At 36.7% G+C, this 18,161-nt stretch overlaps 2 protein-coding genes across 2 annotated transcripts; one reads left to right on the top strand and one right to left on the bottom strand.

Annotated features, from left to right (window-relative positions):
* Positions 1 to 349: 349 nt before the first annotated feature.
* LOC105045290 (uncharacterized) lies at positions 350 to 9,946 on the top strand. The gene is made up of 7 exons (XM_010923522.4): positions 350 to 815; positions 4,457 to 4,575; positions 4,656 to 4,721; positions 6,285 to 6,482; positions 7,593 to 7,711; positions 8,732 to 8,837; positions 9,040 to 9,946. The coding sequence occupies exons 1-7, from the start codon at positions 575 to 577 to the stop codon at positions 9,610 to 9,612; spliced, it is 1,422 nt and encodes a 473-aa protein (XP_010921824.1). The 5' UTR covers positions 350 to 574; the 3' UTR covers positions 9,613 to 9,946.
* Positions 9,947 to 12,591: 2,645 nt separating this feature from the next.
* On the bottom strand, positions 12,592 to 17,738 carry LOC105045291 (uncharacterized). Its single transcript, XM_010923523.4, has 9 exons — positions 17,598 to 17,738; positions 17,319 to 17,438; positions 17,069 to 17,136; positions 15,138 to 15,246; positions 14,951 to 15,019; positions 14,668 to 14,725; positions 13,341 to 13,576; positions 13,037 to 13,088; positions 12,592 to 12,936 (listed from the first exon to the last, which is right to left on the bottom strand). The coding sequence occupies exons 1-9, from the start codon at positions 17,598 to 17,600 to the stop codon at positions 12,869 to 12,871; spliced, it is 783 nt and encodes a 260-aa protein (XP_010921825.1). The 5' UTR covers positions 17,601 to 17,738; the 3' UTR covers positions 12,592 to 12,868.
* Between the last annotated feature and the right edge of the window lie 423 nt (positions 17,739 to 18,161).

Genomic DNA, 18,161 nt, shown 5'->3' with positions numbered 1-18,161 from the left:
TATCAGAACCATTTCACTCGATCAGGATCCAACAGTCTTGATCAAGCCGTTAAAAAGATAGTTATGTTCTCATCCGACTCGACGGTTTAAGGTAACTGCATGCGTTACCACCCATCTTCCGTTGTTTTCTGCTCGCGGATCGCGAGGGATCTTATAAGGTGGGTCCGACCCCATATCTTCGTTATCCACTATTGCCTAAGAACGCCTATAAATGAGACCCAACACTTTCCATTAGCGCGGGTCCCACTGTCGCTCTATTCGGTTCCGTATTGTTCCAGCTCATCTCTGGTCTCATGCTTGGGTCTCTTTTCTACGTCGCTGACCAAGGAAAAAAAAAAAGGAAAAACGAGACAATGGATTCCCCCAATTCCCCGTAGCATTCTAGAAACCACCACCTCCTCGAGCCGGCCCTCGCCCCCGGTTTCTCCTCTCCTCCTCCTACTCTAAATTGCTTCCCGGCCCTCTCTCTCTGAAACCCTGGCAGACCAAAACACTCATTACTTTCTCCGTCTTCTCGCTTCTTGATCTCTGGTGCTATAGAAGCCGAGGCCTTCGTTCGTCCTCATCGCCATTAATGGCAGGAGAGTGCATCGATCGGGGAGGAAGTCTGTGGAAGGACCGGGCGCGGGAGCTGCAGCTCCGGATCCGGGACCGGTTCCGGGTGGCGGTGGATCGGCACCGCACCTGGCGAGTGGAATCTGACTACTCCTTGACGCTTCGGCGATGGATCCTCCGCGTCCGCAGTATCTGGAGGGATCCCTCCGCTCCCGCACGTTCTTCTTCTTCGTCTTCTTTGAGATTCCATCGCAAAAGAGGTCGGTTTCTTTTCTCCGTTATACTGAGATCTGTCTTCTTTCTTTAGAGATCGATAGCAAATGTTTGATAGCCAGCACTGATGCTATATATGTCCTAGCTTGGCGAAAAAGTTGTTGTTTGTCATTCTTGATAGTGTGATTAGTGTCTGTTCTGGAGCAGTTTTAAACTAATCTGTTAACGATTTCAAATTGATTTTTCTATTACATCAGCTTCCCATTTTATTCATTTATAAGCTTTTTTTTATATGGAGTATTTTTTTTAGAAAACAAATTAAAAAGATACCTATTTGCTTGGGGAAGGGGGAGAAGTCTGCACCTTTGAATTGGAAGTGATGGTAATGGTATTTCGCGGGATCTTCTTCCTTTTAGGAATGTTTGTTGGAACTAGATGCAACTCTTCTAGTACGTATGGGTTGCCTAAACTAACCAAGTGGCACAAGGGAAACAGGTGGGCTAAAAATCGGAAAACTCTTTCAGTGGATATTGCACACTTGGCGAGTCTTGATGGTTAGTATTAGGTTTATGGTATTCTTCTGAGACGATATAGATTGATACTTTCAGTTTCTGAAGACTATTGTTCATTTCTTGTGCACAAAAGTATTCCACTGCAAGTGCATAAGAAAGCATATTCAGTTTAGAATCGTCAGACTAGGTAGTTAGTTTAAGAAAATTTAAGGATGGATTAATGTAAGGTGTACAGGTAAGGAAACTCTGAGTGAAAAGTGGAGATCTCCTTTACACCTTAGTTATCTGGGTTTAACTCCTCTTGCTATTTTCTAAAAAGTGAAGATATTGACATGCAAGTTGTTCTCCAACCTCCTTGGACTTCCAAGGTTATTGAAATGTAGTTAGATCTGCTTTTGTCCTAAGCAAAGTGGTAGCACATGTCAAAGATGAAGCATACATGACACTTTTAGGAAGTCATTAAACTCACGATACTGAAAACGAGGCTCAGATTTTTGGCTTGAATGATACTTGCACACCTGATTCAATGATTTTTTTTTTTTAATAATGGCTGGCTCTCAATCATTGGAAACTTTGAATAATGCTTTATATGCTTTCGTGGTAAGTCATGATTCAGGGATGTTCATTAGTTCTCTCTGAAATGTAAAACACAAAATGGATATAAATGTACAATCGAAAATATGATGCCCTTAGAGATAACAAGAAATCCATTTGGTAGACTTTAACCAAAAAAAAAAAAAGGCTAATTGGTGCATTGTCATACTAATTTCATCTGTAAGGATGATATACAAATCCACACCACACCAACCATACTAGAGTAACTTGTATACTAATCTTGTTTAGTGAAGGTTGTAACGAATGGCAATGCCCTTAGAAAAGAGGAGGATGAATTTGTGCACTGAGAATATTAACTTGGATGACGCCATTGAGAGACTTGGCAAGCTTTAAGGAAAAAATTGATACCATATAGTCAGTCATATTTGGACTCCTAGAAACAAGAGGACTGATGACAAGCAAGAGTTATCGAGAACGTTGAGTCCCCAACTACTTTATCCATGCCTAAGGCTTGGATTGATGCAGATGTCTAGATGTTGATAGACCAAGTGAAGATTAATGGTTCCCATCATTGAGGATGATTTGACATTTAACAGACACAATGTAAGCATGAGTAGTATTAATGGAAGGTATGGAGGAGAAATTTATGCCTGAGTATCTAAAATTGACTCCTCTAAAAAGTATATGGGATTCAGACAGAAGAAGAGGAGAGAGAAGAAGAGGAAAAAGAAGAGGAGAGAAGAAAAGAGGAGAGAAGAGAGAGAGAGAGAGAGCAACTCAATATCCTGAAATTTCAAATCTCAATAATGCTAACTTGTGTTCTCAACTACATAGCAATAGGTTTATGTAGATCCAAAATCCTACTACCACTTTGAAATATAATACTAGAATCATAAAATTCTAGTCCTAGAGTCCACATAAAAAAAAAAAAAAAAAACTCTAATTTCCAAATAACATAACTTTTTTAATTTCTATATTTGCACTTGATAGTAGTGTGCCTAGATTTTTTATAGGACGGTCCTCCATCAATATTTGTGCATATATAGCACCCTATAGAGGTAAATCACATTATCTTAAATACATTATGGTAACAAGTGGAGATCTAGATGAATGAGACAACATGTGGATGGAGTGGGATGTTCTTCAGGTAGTTATTTCATAGCCCCAAGATTGGTGGAAATGTTAAAACAACAACAAAGTCAATATGTTGTCTCAGTTGATGGGCAATATTAAGGACCCACACAAGTAGGATTGGCATGCAATCTTGAAAAAGGTTAGAAATTTAGAATGCCAAAGTGGGTGCATGGTAGAACAAGGAACCATGGAGATTAGCAATTCAGCATAGCATGATCACAAAAACAAGGTGTTTATTGGGGGGAAGGGGGGTAATTGCCAGAAGTCTAGATAGAATTTGAGAATATTATAAAAATCAAGCAATTAAAATATAAAATACCATGTGCAACGGCCTTTAAACATTGCAATTACTGAAAGCCAATGGCAACATCTAGAGTGAATAGTGGAAATATTGAATACTTGATGAATGTTTTTGACATAATAGAAAAGAAGAAAGAGATAGAGAGGAGAAGAAGACAAAGAAGAAGAAGAAGGGAGAGAAGAGGAAGAGAAAGAAGAGCAACTCAATATTTTGTACTCTTAGAAATGCATATTGTAGTCTCACTAACATAACAATGGGTTTATATAGACAATCCAAAACAAATCCTAGAGTCCACATGAAAATAAAATTCTAGAATTCCAAGAGAAATAAAATTAAAATTCTATAATCCAAAAAATATTTAATTTTCAAATAAAATAACATTTTGTAATTTCTATAATTGCATCTAACATAAGTATGCTTAGATTCCTTATTAGTGGACAGTTTTCCATCATAGTCTTAGCTAGCTAACATGTGAAACATATCCACAAGTCTAGGTATAGGAAACCTATATTTGATGGTGATCATGTTAATAGCTCTACTATCTATACACATCCTCCAAGATCCATCCTTTTTAGGGGTTAAGAGAGTAGACGCAGCACAAGGGATAAGACTATGATGGAGGATCGTCCGTTGATAAGGAATCTAGGAGCACTTATGTTTGGCACAAATATACAAATTAGAAAATTTTATTTTATTTGAAAATTAGAAATTTTATTTTATTTGGATTCTTGAATTTTAATTTTATTTTAATTTGGGTTCTAAAATTTTATTTGGACTCTAGAATTCATTTTTTTATGTGGACTCTAGGGTTATCTTATTAGGGATTTGGGTCGTCCATACAAACCCATTGTTATGTTATTGTGACTATAATTTACATTACTGAGAATACAGCATATTGAGTTTCTCTCCCTCCCCTTGTTGTTGACCTCCTCTCACTATCTCTTTCTTCTTCTGCCTTGTGTTAGTTTTATTTTAAAAGAATAAGAATAATTTTTGAATTATTGGATTGTTGGAGATTGCATAATCTTTCATGAATAATTTGACTTTTGGGCCACTAAAAAACTTGTATCATGATATCTCATAAAGTATTGCGAGCAATAGGTTGTAATATTTTGTTTAAATTTTTAATTGTTTTTAGCAAAGCTGATTAATGAGGCTTTTTGGCTATTTTGACTTGCCATTGCAGTGGACAAGGATGTGGATGCAGTTGATAATTCAATTATAGTTCGGTTACTTCAAGCTTTGGCAGTTCCTGTTATTGGGAATGCTTGTCATGTCTTTATGCATGGGCTCAACTATGTTCAGGTATTTGAGTTTACTAGGTTAATATTTGTCATTCTAGCATCACCTGGTCCAGCATTGTTGTTTTTGTTCAAGTGGTGCAGATATATGGTGCAGAAAAATTGCATCGGGCATTATTAGAAAGAGATGAAGGCAAACCCCTTATAACGGTATGTTGTAGTAAGTCTGTTACTGATCCTGAATATATAAAATGCTTCTTTCCAAAAGACATATTGTATAACCAGGAGCATGCAATTGTGGATATGGAATTTGATATTTCTAGTTATTAAATTTTTTATATATTTTATTTTACAGAAGTAGAGAATATAGAGTTTGAAACAAACCCACCCCTACACAAGATGTAGTAGGTGAAATTTGATTCTTGATATTATTTCTTAGATGTCAGTTCTGTGAGATGTTCCTTGGTTTCTTTCCTGTTCTCCTACTGTCTTCTCCTATTTTTGTTCTTTGCAGCATGTTATTAGTACAAACCTTTGCCTGAAACATTAATGAAAGAATTAATATGGAACATTGAAGGAGATTATGTTCCAGAAGTTTTGGAACTTCTAATCATCATTGAAAGTAGAGAACATGTAAAGCATTTTATTCCATACTTTATGAACAAATCCATAAGGTAATTGAGCAGATACAATATAGTGCATCATTATACATTAGAACTCAAGGAAAGAGCGATTTTTGTATGGAACAATCAAATGCTTTTTTTGAAAACAAATAATGCACATGATCTACTGTTTTGGGTTTTAGAAAATAAATCTAAAGTTAAACCAAATAAAAACCATCTAGGATAGTACAAACAGATAATGAAGTGTAGTAACAACAAGATCAATAAAATTTTCTTTGGTGAATTTTGTACACTTAAAAGGTTCCTCCTGTCAACTCATACCTAAAATGTCCTAATAAGATTCAAAATATTGTATATATTACTAAAAGAAATTTAGATTAGCTCATGAAGGACATCTAAGTATCTTTACATAAATTATTTATAAATTTGTTAGCTGGCTTGGTCTCTAGATATGTCCAGATGTGTTTGATTTTTTCAAATAAAAAAATTTTGAGACCTATCCTAACTCAGGTGTAGTCTATTGTTAAGTTTTAAAGCAGGTGCATCCGTGCATGTGATCTCCAGAAGCTACAAGATGTGACTGTGTCTGGCTTAATATGTTTGCATGCTTTTATGTTTATTTACATTTTTTATTTTTTCTTCTTCTACCAGGTACATTCAACCAAAAATGATGTTTCTTAAGTATAAGCAAACTATTAACACATTATGCAAAGAGTATAATACTTAACTGCATCAATGAATTTTGTCAATCTATTTGTTTATCCTTCTCTTAGGGTTTATTTGTGCCATTATATCTGAGCATTTCTGTCTTGGAAACTGCCTGATTTATACCTGGGCAGTGGATATGCAAAAGAAGAACCTGATTTTAGTATTTGATTTCTGATCGTTATACATTTCCTGTTTGAGAAGCAAGAGTAAAATTTAGAAGCCTTCCTAGAGAATAAAGGCTTACTTATAACAAGTAATGACCACCTACCATAGTTTGTTGTGTTCATTAATTAACCAGATTAGGACATATAACTAGTTTTTTGTAGCTTCCATTCTCTAGTCTGCTTGTTTCCTTGATTTGCTTTTCTTTTAATGCCTATTTGCCATATTTGACGCTCATTTTTACACTTTATTGGTATTATTGCCATGTGATATTTTGTAGGTTAGCAATCATGTAGCCTCAGTTGATGATCCACTTGTGATTGCATCTCTGCTTCCCCCAAGTGTTATGTTAGATGCCCGCAATTTAAGATGGACACTATGTGCAACTGACCGCTGTTTTACAAATCCAATATTGTCAGCGTTCTTTCGGTGTGTCAAAGTTTTACCTGTTTCACGTGGTGAAGGAATTTACCAAAAGGTATTTTATCATCCCATGCAAAAGCTGTTTAGTTTGTCTGCTGGTTCTATAGTTACATATCGTAGGATGTGTATTGCTAGTTCTTCTTAAAGGGTATATATCTGGTGCTTATTTAACTATTAGTGGATGTAACTCGTGTTACCAGAAAAGCTTTTATTTGGCTGGCTTGTCATTGGAAAATTTGGCCACCATGTATCTTGTTTGCATTTAGGGAAGATGTGTAGTTCTACCTTATATGATGATTGGGCAGCCTATCATTTTTGTCCTATATCTGGACATTTTAGCATTAATTCTTCTCATGGTTTATTGGTCATTTACTCCAGTGCCACCACCAGAAAAAAGGGAAGAAAGAAATGATTGTGATCTAGTTTCGTCGTTCTTATCATGTCTGTGAAGAGTGGTCATAAAAATTTTGCATTGAGATGAGGAGACCACAAAGTGTTCTTGGGTTATATTCATTATGCATCTGTGGTGCACCATGCTGATATTTGCTAATGACCGTGCTGCATGCACATTTATATTGGGGTATTTTCCATTAAACATATAAATTGTTGCAGTAGTTAGGATGCTTTCCATGGATTGTTAAAGTTGCTATGTGATTTTGCTTTCACTGCTATTTCCACTTCTAATCTCATTTATATTGAGGTTTCTTTCTTTTCTATTGAAGCTTGTCATAATTTATCTATTCAGTTGAGATTGACTTTTCTTTTTACCACTCTTACAAATGAGTAGTTTTTATTATTTTCTATTATCTTTTCAAGGTTTTATAGAAACATTTTCTAGACAGTTCCACATCCTGATTTTCTTAAAGTTATGATTCCTCGGCCTGAGACCTGAATCTGCTCCTGTATGGATACCAACACCTACTCTAACAAATTAGTCCCAACCTGGGGTATTTTTTACATCCTTAATATTATTTTTATATCATTAGTGGATTCTTGACGGTCACATCTTAAAACAGAAGGAATTCAGAGGCCTTTTTGTTTTTAGAACTTCTGTTGAAACTAGAAAGAACATGTTTGCCATACAGCTACAGCTCAAGCTTCATCATGCAAACATTTGCTGCCAATGAAGTTCTATGCTTGTTACATCTGTTGGTTTTTGTCTTAGGGAATGGATATGGCTTTGTCCAAGCTAAACAGTGGTGAGTGGGTTCATATATTTCCAGAAGGCAGTCGCTCGAGGGATGGTGGAAGAACCGTTGGTTCTGCCAAGAGAGGGGTTGGAAGGTGAGATAAACCATTTGATTACTTATGTGTCATGAAGAGCAAAATGATTTTTGAGAATGCTGATCCATGTAGATTATGCACATGATATTTTCTTGATTTCAGCATTTATTAATTGCAATGAGATCGTTTCTTATTGCACTGGTTTCTGTTAACTACTAAAATAACTTACTAAATTTTGAGATTCATTGATTAATTATTTGGGATCTTCCTATTTCTTTCACTTTCTTCTTTTCTTTTAGGACTGACCCATGGTTAGGATGCAGATTCTTGTTAATGAATTGTCTGAGCACTTAACAAGCCAGCTAGAAGTACTAGTAATACGTTATATAATTTTTGGTGGTGTATGCATCTGTTTTGGGTTCCAAGCATTGGTAGGGTTGAAATATATCATGGACTAAGGAGTTTCTGCAACCTACCAACTGCAAGAGATAGTCAATCAGATTATGACTAAACTGTTTTTTCAGTTTGTTAACCAAATGGTGATAGCTAATCTTCATGATATAACACTTGTTTACAACTTTGTTGGTTCTTTTTCTTTTCCTATGTCTCCTGGCATTTGTTGGTACAAGGCAGTTATTTTTCTACCACTTTTTTTTTATAGACTAATCCATTCAGTTACCAAAATCAATCTTGCATCATTTCATGCTCAGGATGTGCCCTTATTTACAAGAATCTTGCTGAGCAGTCAAATTCCAATATTCTTTGGTTGAAAGGTGTATGAAGAAGCTTGCTTGAGTTATATGCATACACACAGATCATGTTTAAAAAGTAACTATATGCAAATATTCTGCCGTGTGTCTGATGCTTTGAGGTTGTGAGAATAGATTGATTTCTCTAATAATGCATGTCAGTTAGCTTATATAGACCATGTAGTTTGTTGGTGTAATCTCCCTGCATGCCTAGATTTTTTTTTCCTGTTTCCATTACATTGATGTCATTTTCCTGTTCTTATTTTTTATCTATTCTGACTGTATCCTGATGTGCGTGTTGCTCTGTCACTTTTCCCCCCCTACTTTGCAGGTTGGTGATGGATGCAGATAGGATTCCTATGGTTATTCCTTTTGTTCACACAGGGATGCAAGAAGTCATGCCTGTCGGAACACACATTCCAAAGATTGGCAAGAAGGTGGATTCATGTTTGCAACTTTCTTCACTAGCATTAACAACACCTTTGTTGTTTTGCCTGCCCAGTTTGGTGCAAAGTTACTTGCAGTCATGAACTTATAATTTTGCAACAGATTGCATTTGGTTAAAGTATAATTCTGTCTTTGCAGCATTTCACTTGTAACTTGGATTTGTAACCTTGTTCTCAATTTAATTACCTGCAGGTGATGGTGCTAATTGGTGATCCAATTGCATTTGATGATTTGATCGTTGATAAGGATGGTGGTCAACTTGATTCTAGAGGAATTCTGTATGATGCTGTGTCATCAAGGATTGGTCATCGACTCCAAGAGCTAAAGGTCCAGGTTGACAGATTAGCTCTGCAACAACCATTGGAAGTTCAAGAATATTATATACATAATAGCGAACGTGGATATGGAATTTGGCAGCAGGTTGATTGGGAAGCTTTTGGCATGGAGAACTTCATGTTTCTGGAGGAAGACTCCAAGTTTGTTAAGCTAGTGAGTCCCAACCAAACCATGCAAAATGTTGATCAGCCCGAGAGTCTCAACCTTGCTACTCAAACTGTTAGGGTGGGATTCTTTTATGAAGGTGGTATTGTCTCCAGAATTCGTGGGTATATGAATCCAACAGAGCTCATGGGATTTGCTGCTAGAGGCTTGTTTATTAACAGCCAAACATTGGATGAAAGCTGTCAAAGTGTTGAAGAAATGGGTCTTATGGCCTGGAAACAGTTCCTTGAAGGAAATATGTTCCAGCAATGGTATAGCACATGATTTTTGTTTCTGAATTTTCAGGAAGCTGGTATGCTTGTTTAAACAAATTTTCCTCATAGGAAGTGTCTATCATGTGCTATCCATGCCATTTCCACCATATCTCCTCTAATCTCTATGTCAAACTTTCCATTGCAATTTTGATATGAGTATTGATAGAGCCATGCCTCCTATTATGCTGTACATCAACTGGCGCATGGATCTAGTGAACATGTGCAGAGACCGTAGCATATTTTCTAGGTAAACAACATGCTGCCTGTAACCTGTTAACCCGAGTAGTTTTCCATAGCGTTGTTACTCTTTCCTCTACATGGTGAAGCAGTTCAGCTTTCTTTTATGTTTGCATATTTTGTTTGTTTTGCTCCATCAGTTTGATGTTAAATTTATTGAGCACAAACCTAATATAGAAGTTGATCTTTCTGGCTATGAAACTGGAAAGAAGACCATGGAAATCAACGTCTGCCACGTAGATGCAAGTGCTCTGATTTTCTACATGTTACGAATTCAGTCAAAAAGCATTTAGGGAAGGTTAAAAGCTATTGCTTGAGAGTTCAATACGCTTGCCAAATTTGGTTGTGATCCTGAGAAGCAAATATGATTGGTTGCAGTTTGATGTTCTGCCATCGGGGGATATGCTGTTTCTTTCATCAAATTTGACATTATACATTTCGTTTTCATCAAATTTGGCAGATTGTATGATTAAAATCTATCAATGCATGAAATTGGTAATGAAGGTGCCTACTGGCTCAGTGAAGTCACCGAGTGTTGATGCTGGTAGTGGGTTCGAATTCAAGTGGTTGTAGTATGATATTATGCTAGTGACTAGATATAATGTTTCTCTTGTAAGATAGTTTCCTTTTTTTTTTTTTTTTGCCCTTTTTCGTATGATTAAAAGCGTTCAAGGATGAAGTTGGCGCGAAGGGTGCCTACTGGCTTTGTAAAGTTATTGGGCGATGATGTAGACCTGGGTTCAAATCCCACAATTACCCATTCCTCTCGACAAAGAAAAAGAATTGGAAACCAAAAAAAAAAAAAAAAAGAAGGCACTGCACGGAAAGTCTTCTTAACGGTAAATGAAAACATTAGATTGTGATGGAGAAAGTGCATTTGGTGTCTTTTGTGCTATCCTGTGGAGAGTAATTCTTTATGCACCGTCTATGGCATAGAAAATTCGATATGGAGTGCATCACTTTCTCCGATTGAATTACGTAGCCATCGCTTTTTGATGCATATTTAATATCTGTAAGTTGATGTTTTCATTTAAAAATTTTATATGACAAAAAAAATTTTGCTCAAAATTATGAAATTTTTTCAAAAAAAAATTATAATTTTTTGTTAATATATATAAATTTTTATGAATATATATGATTTTCTGTGAATATATATGATTTTTTGTGAATATATATAATTTTCTGTGAACTTATATGACTTCTTGATTTTTTGTGATTTTTTGTGAATATATATATATATATTTTTCTGTGACTTCCTATGAAGATATATGGCTTCCTATAAATATATATATGTTCACAAGAAGTCATATATGTTCGCAGAAAGTTATATATTTTCACAGGAAGTTACAGAAAGTCATATATGTTCATAGAAAGTTATATATATTCACATAAAGTTATATGACCGGAAATCATATATATTCACAGAAAGTCATATGACAGGAAGTCATACGAGATATCAGAAAGTCATGAAGAATATTTTCATCATATAAAATTTTTAAACGAAAATACCAATCTGTAGATATTAAATGTGCATCGAAAAATTATAGCTATGTGATTCAATCGAAAAAAATAATGCACCCCACGTCGGATTTTCTACACCGCAGGCGGTGTACAAAGAATTTCTCATCTTGTGAATGCCAGAATTGCAGACAGGGATTGCATGTTCTTTACAATATAAGATAAGTGTTGCATATCGTTCATACTTTGTATCTATTGGCACGTCCCGGAATTGTAATCCAGCTTTCCGAAGTGGTACCGAATCTAATGCTGCTAATGTTGCGATGCTTTAGAACCTCCATTTCTTTCTCAAAACCCCATCAAAAATCTTACTCCCAGCATAGCAATATTGTTCACCAGGTATTGCATTAATATGGCTCTTTAAAAGGCAGAAAATAAACTAATACAGAATTAATTCTCTCATGACGAATAGCTCAGCTGATTAACTTTTTATTGTGAACCCAAAAGGAGGAAAGATAAGTTGGTTCATTTTCTGAGTCTTAGAGAATGTCAAGACATGTTTCACTTGGGAGGTCACGGGACACATTTTTGCCATGCGTTTGAGAAACAAAATCATTTCTTCTTGTCCGGTTCACAAAATGAGAGTCCAAAGCTCCAATGCTTGCGAACAGGCTTGCGAACATCCACTTCTTTTCTGAGCATTTCGCTGCTAGAAAGCACCAGTTTCAAAATTTAGCACACAGTGCCCCACGCACATCATCCATATGCAAGAAACTAGATGCTTCGTAGAACACACATCGTGCAACAGTTCTGTACCCATTCGTTTTGCTGGTACGAGGAAAAAATAAAGAAAAAGATGCAGAATGAAGTACAAGCCCATACAATGCCTAGTCTTGGTTTGACGTCTTATTACTAATGAAAATGATTTTGACCATGCTTACGAACCAAATGGCAGATGAATCAACTAAAACACATTACAAGTTCTAGCATTTAGGCTGAATCAAACAGATAATCATCTAAGTCTCTAAACATCGTCAGCTCAACTCAAGGATATCACCAGTTTGTTGGCAGGTCTGCAATTTTCCAAACTCAACCAGCAATGGTAATGGATGGTTTTGTCACCAACTGTGGATTCTCTTCATATCATACCTCATAATGGCAGCCTTAACCAGCAATGGAGACAGGAGACTTTCAAATTATTGCCCAGATTGAACACCTTGGAGAAATTTTATACAATCAAATAGTTGATGTTACCATCAAAATTTTCAGTTTTGTTAAGTGATAATTTTCATAGTTTAGCATGCAATAAGAAAAGTCCAATTAAGGGGGTTCAAGATCCAAGTACAAATCCGCTGATGGGTGATAAAAGGTGGTAAACCACAACTATTGCCACCATATGAACTCCATGCAGGGAATGGGGGGAACAGGTGTAGTTTTCAGAGCATGCGAATCACATATGATGAAATATAACATGGACATCATTGCTTGCCCGAACCAAAGACTAGTGGGTCATAGCCCTCAAACAAGCAGAACAGCAGCGCTCCAACCAGAAACTCAATGGATTATAGCCCTCAAACGAGAAGAACAGCATTTATGCAGCCATCATTCTCTGGATTATTTGTAACTTGAGCATATTTACCTGCAAGTATTAGACAAAAATACTTAAAGGGGGAGGGGAGCACTAAAGAATCATGTTTGTCAAGAAGCTGCATGAATGTCATGAAAGGCTACTCTCTTACCCCAGACTACTTTTCCTGCAGGTGTAACCAGACCAAGTTCGCTCACATTCACCTGAAATTTATTGTGAAAACAATTATGAGATGCTTAAAGAAAAATGACATCTGACAGCATGACAAAATAATGCCAGTGATTTCAGCTATTAGTGGATTACTGGTCCTACACAGCAAAAGAGCTTCAATTTATTATCTTGTTGCAGGTGCAGGTGTCACATAACAAGTTTAAAAAAAAAACTTGGGACATAAAGCCTATTTTGCACATAGGAGAACAAATCACATTCATATAAGGTTTTTTTAATTTTTTTACCTCAATGATGGTTCCCTTGGTCACAACGCCAAGAGATGTGTACATTGGACCATTGGGGTTTTTCTTTATTCCAATAATGTCAAGATTAAAAGTGCATTTCAGTTCAGGGTGAGTCACATGAGCTTTTGTGAACCGCAAGCCTGTAGGGCGGATGAAGCGCTCGTATTTTGGTGGTTTTCTTGTAAAACCTGGCCCCACAAATGTGACTTTGGTAACCATTCTCTTCCATTGCTTGGCTGGATGACAGAACAAAAGAATCAGAAATGTCCTTCAGCATGATACAGCCAGGCTTCCACATAATGAGAATATTGCTAAGTCAACTTTGTTCAAATGGTGCTTGTATAAACAAGATATCAGCCAATGCATCAGGAAACTATGAAAGCAATAAAACTCAGGAAAATCAAATAGCCTTCACAGCATCAGGAATTCCAATTAAATTAAATATCTCACAGGAGTTTAAGCACTTGCAACATCATTAGCCCTCCTGCCCTCAGGTCAACAAGCAGGAAGAGTATCAGATTAAGTGCAAATTACAAAGCTTGCCACATAACACAGAAAACAGAACTAAAACACTATAAGAATGTCAAGAAGTCTCCCCCCAAATCCTAACACACACAGAGGAGGGAAGGGGGGCAGAGAGAGGGACGGAGAAAAAGAGAGATTGTCTGGCTTAAAAGGTAGATTTTGACTAAGCAGAACCACAATATACAAATCAAGCCTTGAAAAATGCAAAAATGGTCAATTCCCTAAAATCAAATAGCTTACTTCAGTCACAAACATAAAAGTTGATGGTCAAATCTTTTATGCCCTGAGTCCTAAAATTGGGCTCACCAACTAGGCTGGCATCTAGAGATCTTATGCCCCCATTACCAGATTGAAATATGAAGAATTCAAAGGAGTGCTTAAAGCCTCCCCTATTTTGAAGAAAATATTAAAGGAAAAAAGAAGAAATATAGAGAAAGAAGAAAAAGCAGAAATCGATAATTTTGACAACTGAGCAATTAAGATGCATGGTAAATCTTTTGCGCAATATCTGTATTTCAGCATTCTGATCAACTAGCTAGTATCTTTCTAAAGCAACAATGATCTCTTAAGCAATTGCTATGTAGTCAAGGACCACTATCTAAGCTATTACAGAAGACATGACAAGGGAGGATAGGTTTTCCACCCAAATGTTATAATGAAAATGTTTTGAGGATATGCCGGTGTCTATATGCATATCTTATCACAATAATTTTGACAACATACTTTAATCTGATAATAGTTTAAAAGGATGACTTTATTTTAAACATCAAAACCAGCAAAGCTTAACAAAAAGGATGCTTACTTTTCCGCTTGCCAGACCTAATAACCTTAAACATCTCATCTTCAGCCACAGGTCTGACCTGAAAAGGCAAGTTATAAGGTCGTTAAGGAAGCTCAGTGAAATTAAAAAAAAAATGAAGCATTACATACAATCTGGTTGCAGAACAGATAAATAAATTCATCACCTACTATGATCTAGGGATCAAAACAATTTCAAAGAAGCCTACAAGGAATTATCAAAATGGATCCTCCAACAGAACAGTTTGAAATATAATCTGTTAAGGAGCTTTTGGAGAAAGCCTTACCTTCGGCAGAGGAACATCCCATTTGCCAGCCTTTTCCTTTCTCTTCTGCTTGATCGTGTTGCTGAGAACCTATGTAGATGAAACAACAAGCTGAAAACAATCTTGCATAAAACTGAAAAGAAAAATACAATTTACAAAATGATGTCAAATAATGAAATGAAGTGTAAATTCAACATGATTCAATTACTTTTGCACGTGTTGTTGTGTCACGATCCAGCAGATAGGCAGGAAGAGCTCCATCATGAACCTTGTCATCTACCTTGCGCCTAGTTGATGACTCATCATGCATAGCAAGCCTGTAGTAATAGATAAAGAAATATTATGGTGTTTGTAGGTGGAAACCAACAGCATGGTAAATAATCCCAGCGTATAGCTATAAAAAGAGGCTACACAATAACTAAATTTGCTTAGTAATTTCATGCTTCAAGATACAATCATAAATCCAAGTCAACAGTTACTTGACGCAAGAGAAAGAGTGGCTTTGTGGAGTAAAACATCACGAACTTGTGTTTCTCAGAGTCCATATTTAAAGAAGATATAAAGGATGATGCTCATCTTCTAGTTTAAATTAAATCAAATATGCTGATGGGGGAATTAGCTCCATGGTTGGAATCTCTCACATGATTTAGGAGGAATAATGTTTGATTCCCTGCAGGATATTGCAGAAATTTCAACCATAAAATTATGGTACAGATTAGAACAGGCAGCTTAGTACAGATGACATGGCCAGTTGGTGAGGCAGACTCCTAGCCAACTGCTGTTGTTGTTTGTACTTCTTGTCTCAACAGGCCTGCATGCTGAACCCATCATATTTTTGTATTCTTTATTCATTCCTCAACCATCTAATTACCTGCAAGACACTTGGCCATATTATATTGCACCCTCTCCCACTTGAAAGCAGAAAAAGTCCACATTACCTTCTTATCTCCCATTCCAGGGTCTTATCTGTCTATAAGAAAAAGGACATGTTCTTGCCACTACTTTCTTTCCCCTCAACCACCAAAAGACATCTTGACTGCAACTTCTCATCTCATCTTTAAGGTATTTCAACATACTTAAACAAGTTTTGATTAAAGTGAGCAGTTATGAAATCATAGTTGCTCCAGGCACAGTATTAAATATGCACAGGTACAGATCCAATTTGTGCCGTTCATTAGCAAAAGATCTAGTTTTTTTTCAAGTCTTCGTAATCCATTAAACGCATAACCTACCAAACCCATACATATCATGTACCTCTTTATTCTCCTCATCCAAGTAAATTACGAATACCAGTGGGGCATCAATAAGAATCCTTTTGTATAAACATAAAAAATTATCAGACACATGGCAGTCCTGACACCATCCTTCCTTTGTATACTAATTCAACAAAACCATGTTCCTCGCATAAGAATCATGAAAGAATTCTGTGGCATGCATCATTGTGTGCTATCATCAGTTATACAATCAATTTTATAAAGAGCTTGACTAATTCCATGTTTTCTTTTGGGTCTAATTAAAGTTAAAGACTTTCAATTCAGCTATGTAGTACTACAAAATTCTCTTAGCAAGCGCCAGAACTTGCTATTATCATATGAACTTGTTGGCTCTGTACCTTCAAGTTCCAAGTATAAGTCCTGATAAAAATTGACAAATTCTGACATGCACAATTCACACTCTAAGTAAACAGTATCAAGCTAGTAGTCTAGGATCACATATGTGAAAAGTATGTAAGATAACTTGACCCATGATGATTTGAACTGATAAAAAATTTCTAATATTTCGAATGAGAAGAAACAAGATGCATCTCCGTACATTAATATACACGAGGTTAAACACTAAACAGTGAGATATGCTAATGAAGCACAAATGCCAGAATGAAAGTGCCTTCACATCTTTTAGCCAATAACCAATGTACAATCTGATGTGTTTTTGCCAGGTTCTTTCTAAGAAACGAATTGCAATATCATGCCAAATCAAAAGAATCTCTAATCATGACACATGTGAACCACCGTAAAAAAAATAAAAAAGAATGATGCATCTGATGTCCATCTCCTTCAGTGAAACAGCAGAAGATAAATTGACAGGGCAATTCTCAACAGCAACTAACCAAATATAATTTGAGAAGCAGAGAGGACTTACGTTTTCTTCATCAACGCCTTCTCCGCATACCGTTTCTTCGCAAACATTTTCCCTTTAATACCAAGAGCCTAGACGTGCATAAAAATAAATAATTACAAGACAAAATCAAAATGACATTTTTCGTTGAACGGGGAATACGAGTTCAATCTTTAATGTTAGATTTCCAAAACCAAGGAGATATAAACCACCATTATTCGTCCATCATTAACAAATTTAAACATAGATTTCAGGGTAGCGAAAAAGATCTCACCTTTTGGGCATAAGCAGATCGCTTGTGGACTTCCCGAGCCTCCTTCTTCCGCTTCCGCTCGAAGTGGTCGAGCCGGTAGCCATGGCGCTTCCGGTGAAGCTCGATGTAATCGCCTTGCGGCTACAGAGCAGATAAGAATTGGGGGATCAGTAAAATCAGGGCATGGGATAAGAAACGAAGAGATTTCACAAAGCCGCAAACAAGAATCTTTCAACAAAACTGATCAAACTGGAAGAATAGCAGAGGAGATTGAAACCGTAGAAGCGAGGAGGGACTCACCATGGCGGCGAGGAGCTCGACGAAACCCTAACTATCTGGTGTCTTTCGGGGGTCTAAGTCGGAGGGAGAAGCCGGAGGGAAAGATCGTAGCCTCGCAATATACCTAGAATTCGGCACGTGCACGGCACATGATAAAAAAATTGGCAGTATCTTTAATTTAATAGTGGGATTTTTTTTCCGTAAAAATAGTGGGATTCGAAAGTCGAAGCCCAAGAATTTGTTCGGATCGTAGTTGTATCCTTCGCGCCCGACGACCGTTGATTCGTCCAATGATCGCTTTGAAAGCTGTTCAGAGATGAATGGCTGAATCCTGGTAGGTTTGAGAGCTGTGCGATAGAAAATCCAACGGCTATCGGGCAGAAGGAAGGTGGATTCCTTTTAAGCGAAGGATACAACCACGTTCCAAGAAGGGGAAATCGAGAGCAGAAACTGCAGCTTTCAAGAAGATCGTGTATTAATGGTAGGGTTTGAAGTCCAAGTTGCTCATCCACACCGTTGAATTTTTCTTTTTGAATAAAATTTTGAGTCCGTGAGATTCTTTGAAGGGAAGGAGACATCTCGTGC

The sequence above is a fragment of the Elaeis guineensis genome, chromosome 5 (genome assembly GCF_000442705.2).
Source record: "Elaeis guineensis isolate ETL-2024a chromosome 5, EG11, whole genome shotgun sequence".
Classification (NCBI taxonomy): domain Eukaryota; kingdom Viridiplantae; phylum Streptophyta; class Magnoliopsida; order Arecales; family Arecaceae; genus Elaeis; species Elaeis guineensis.
Note: the sequence above shows the minus strand (reverse complement) of the source record. Positions and strands in the feature narration are given on the sequence as shown.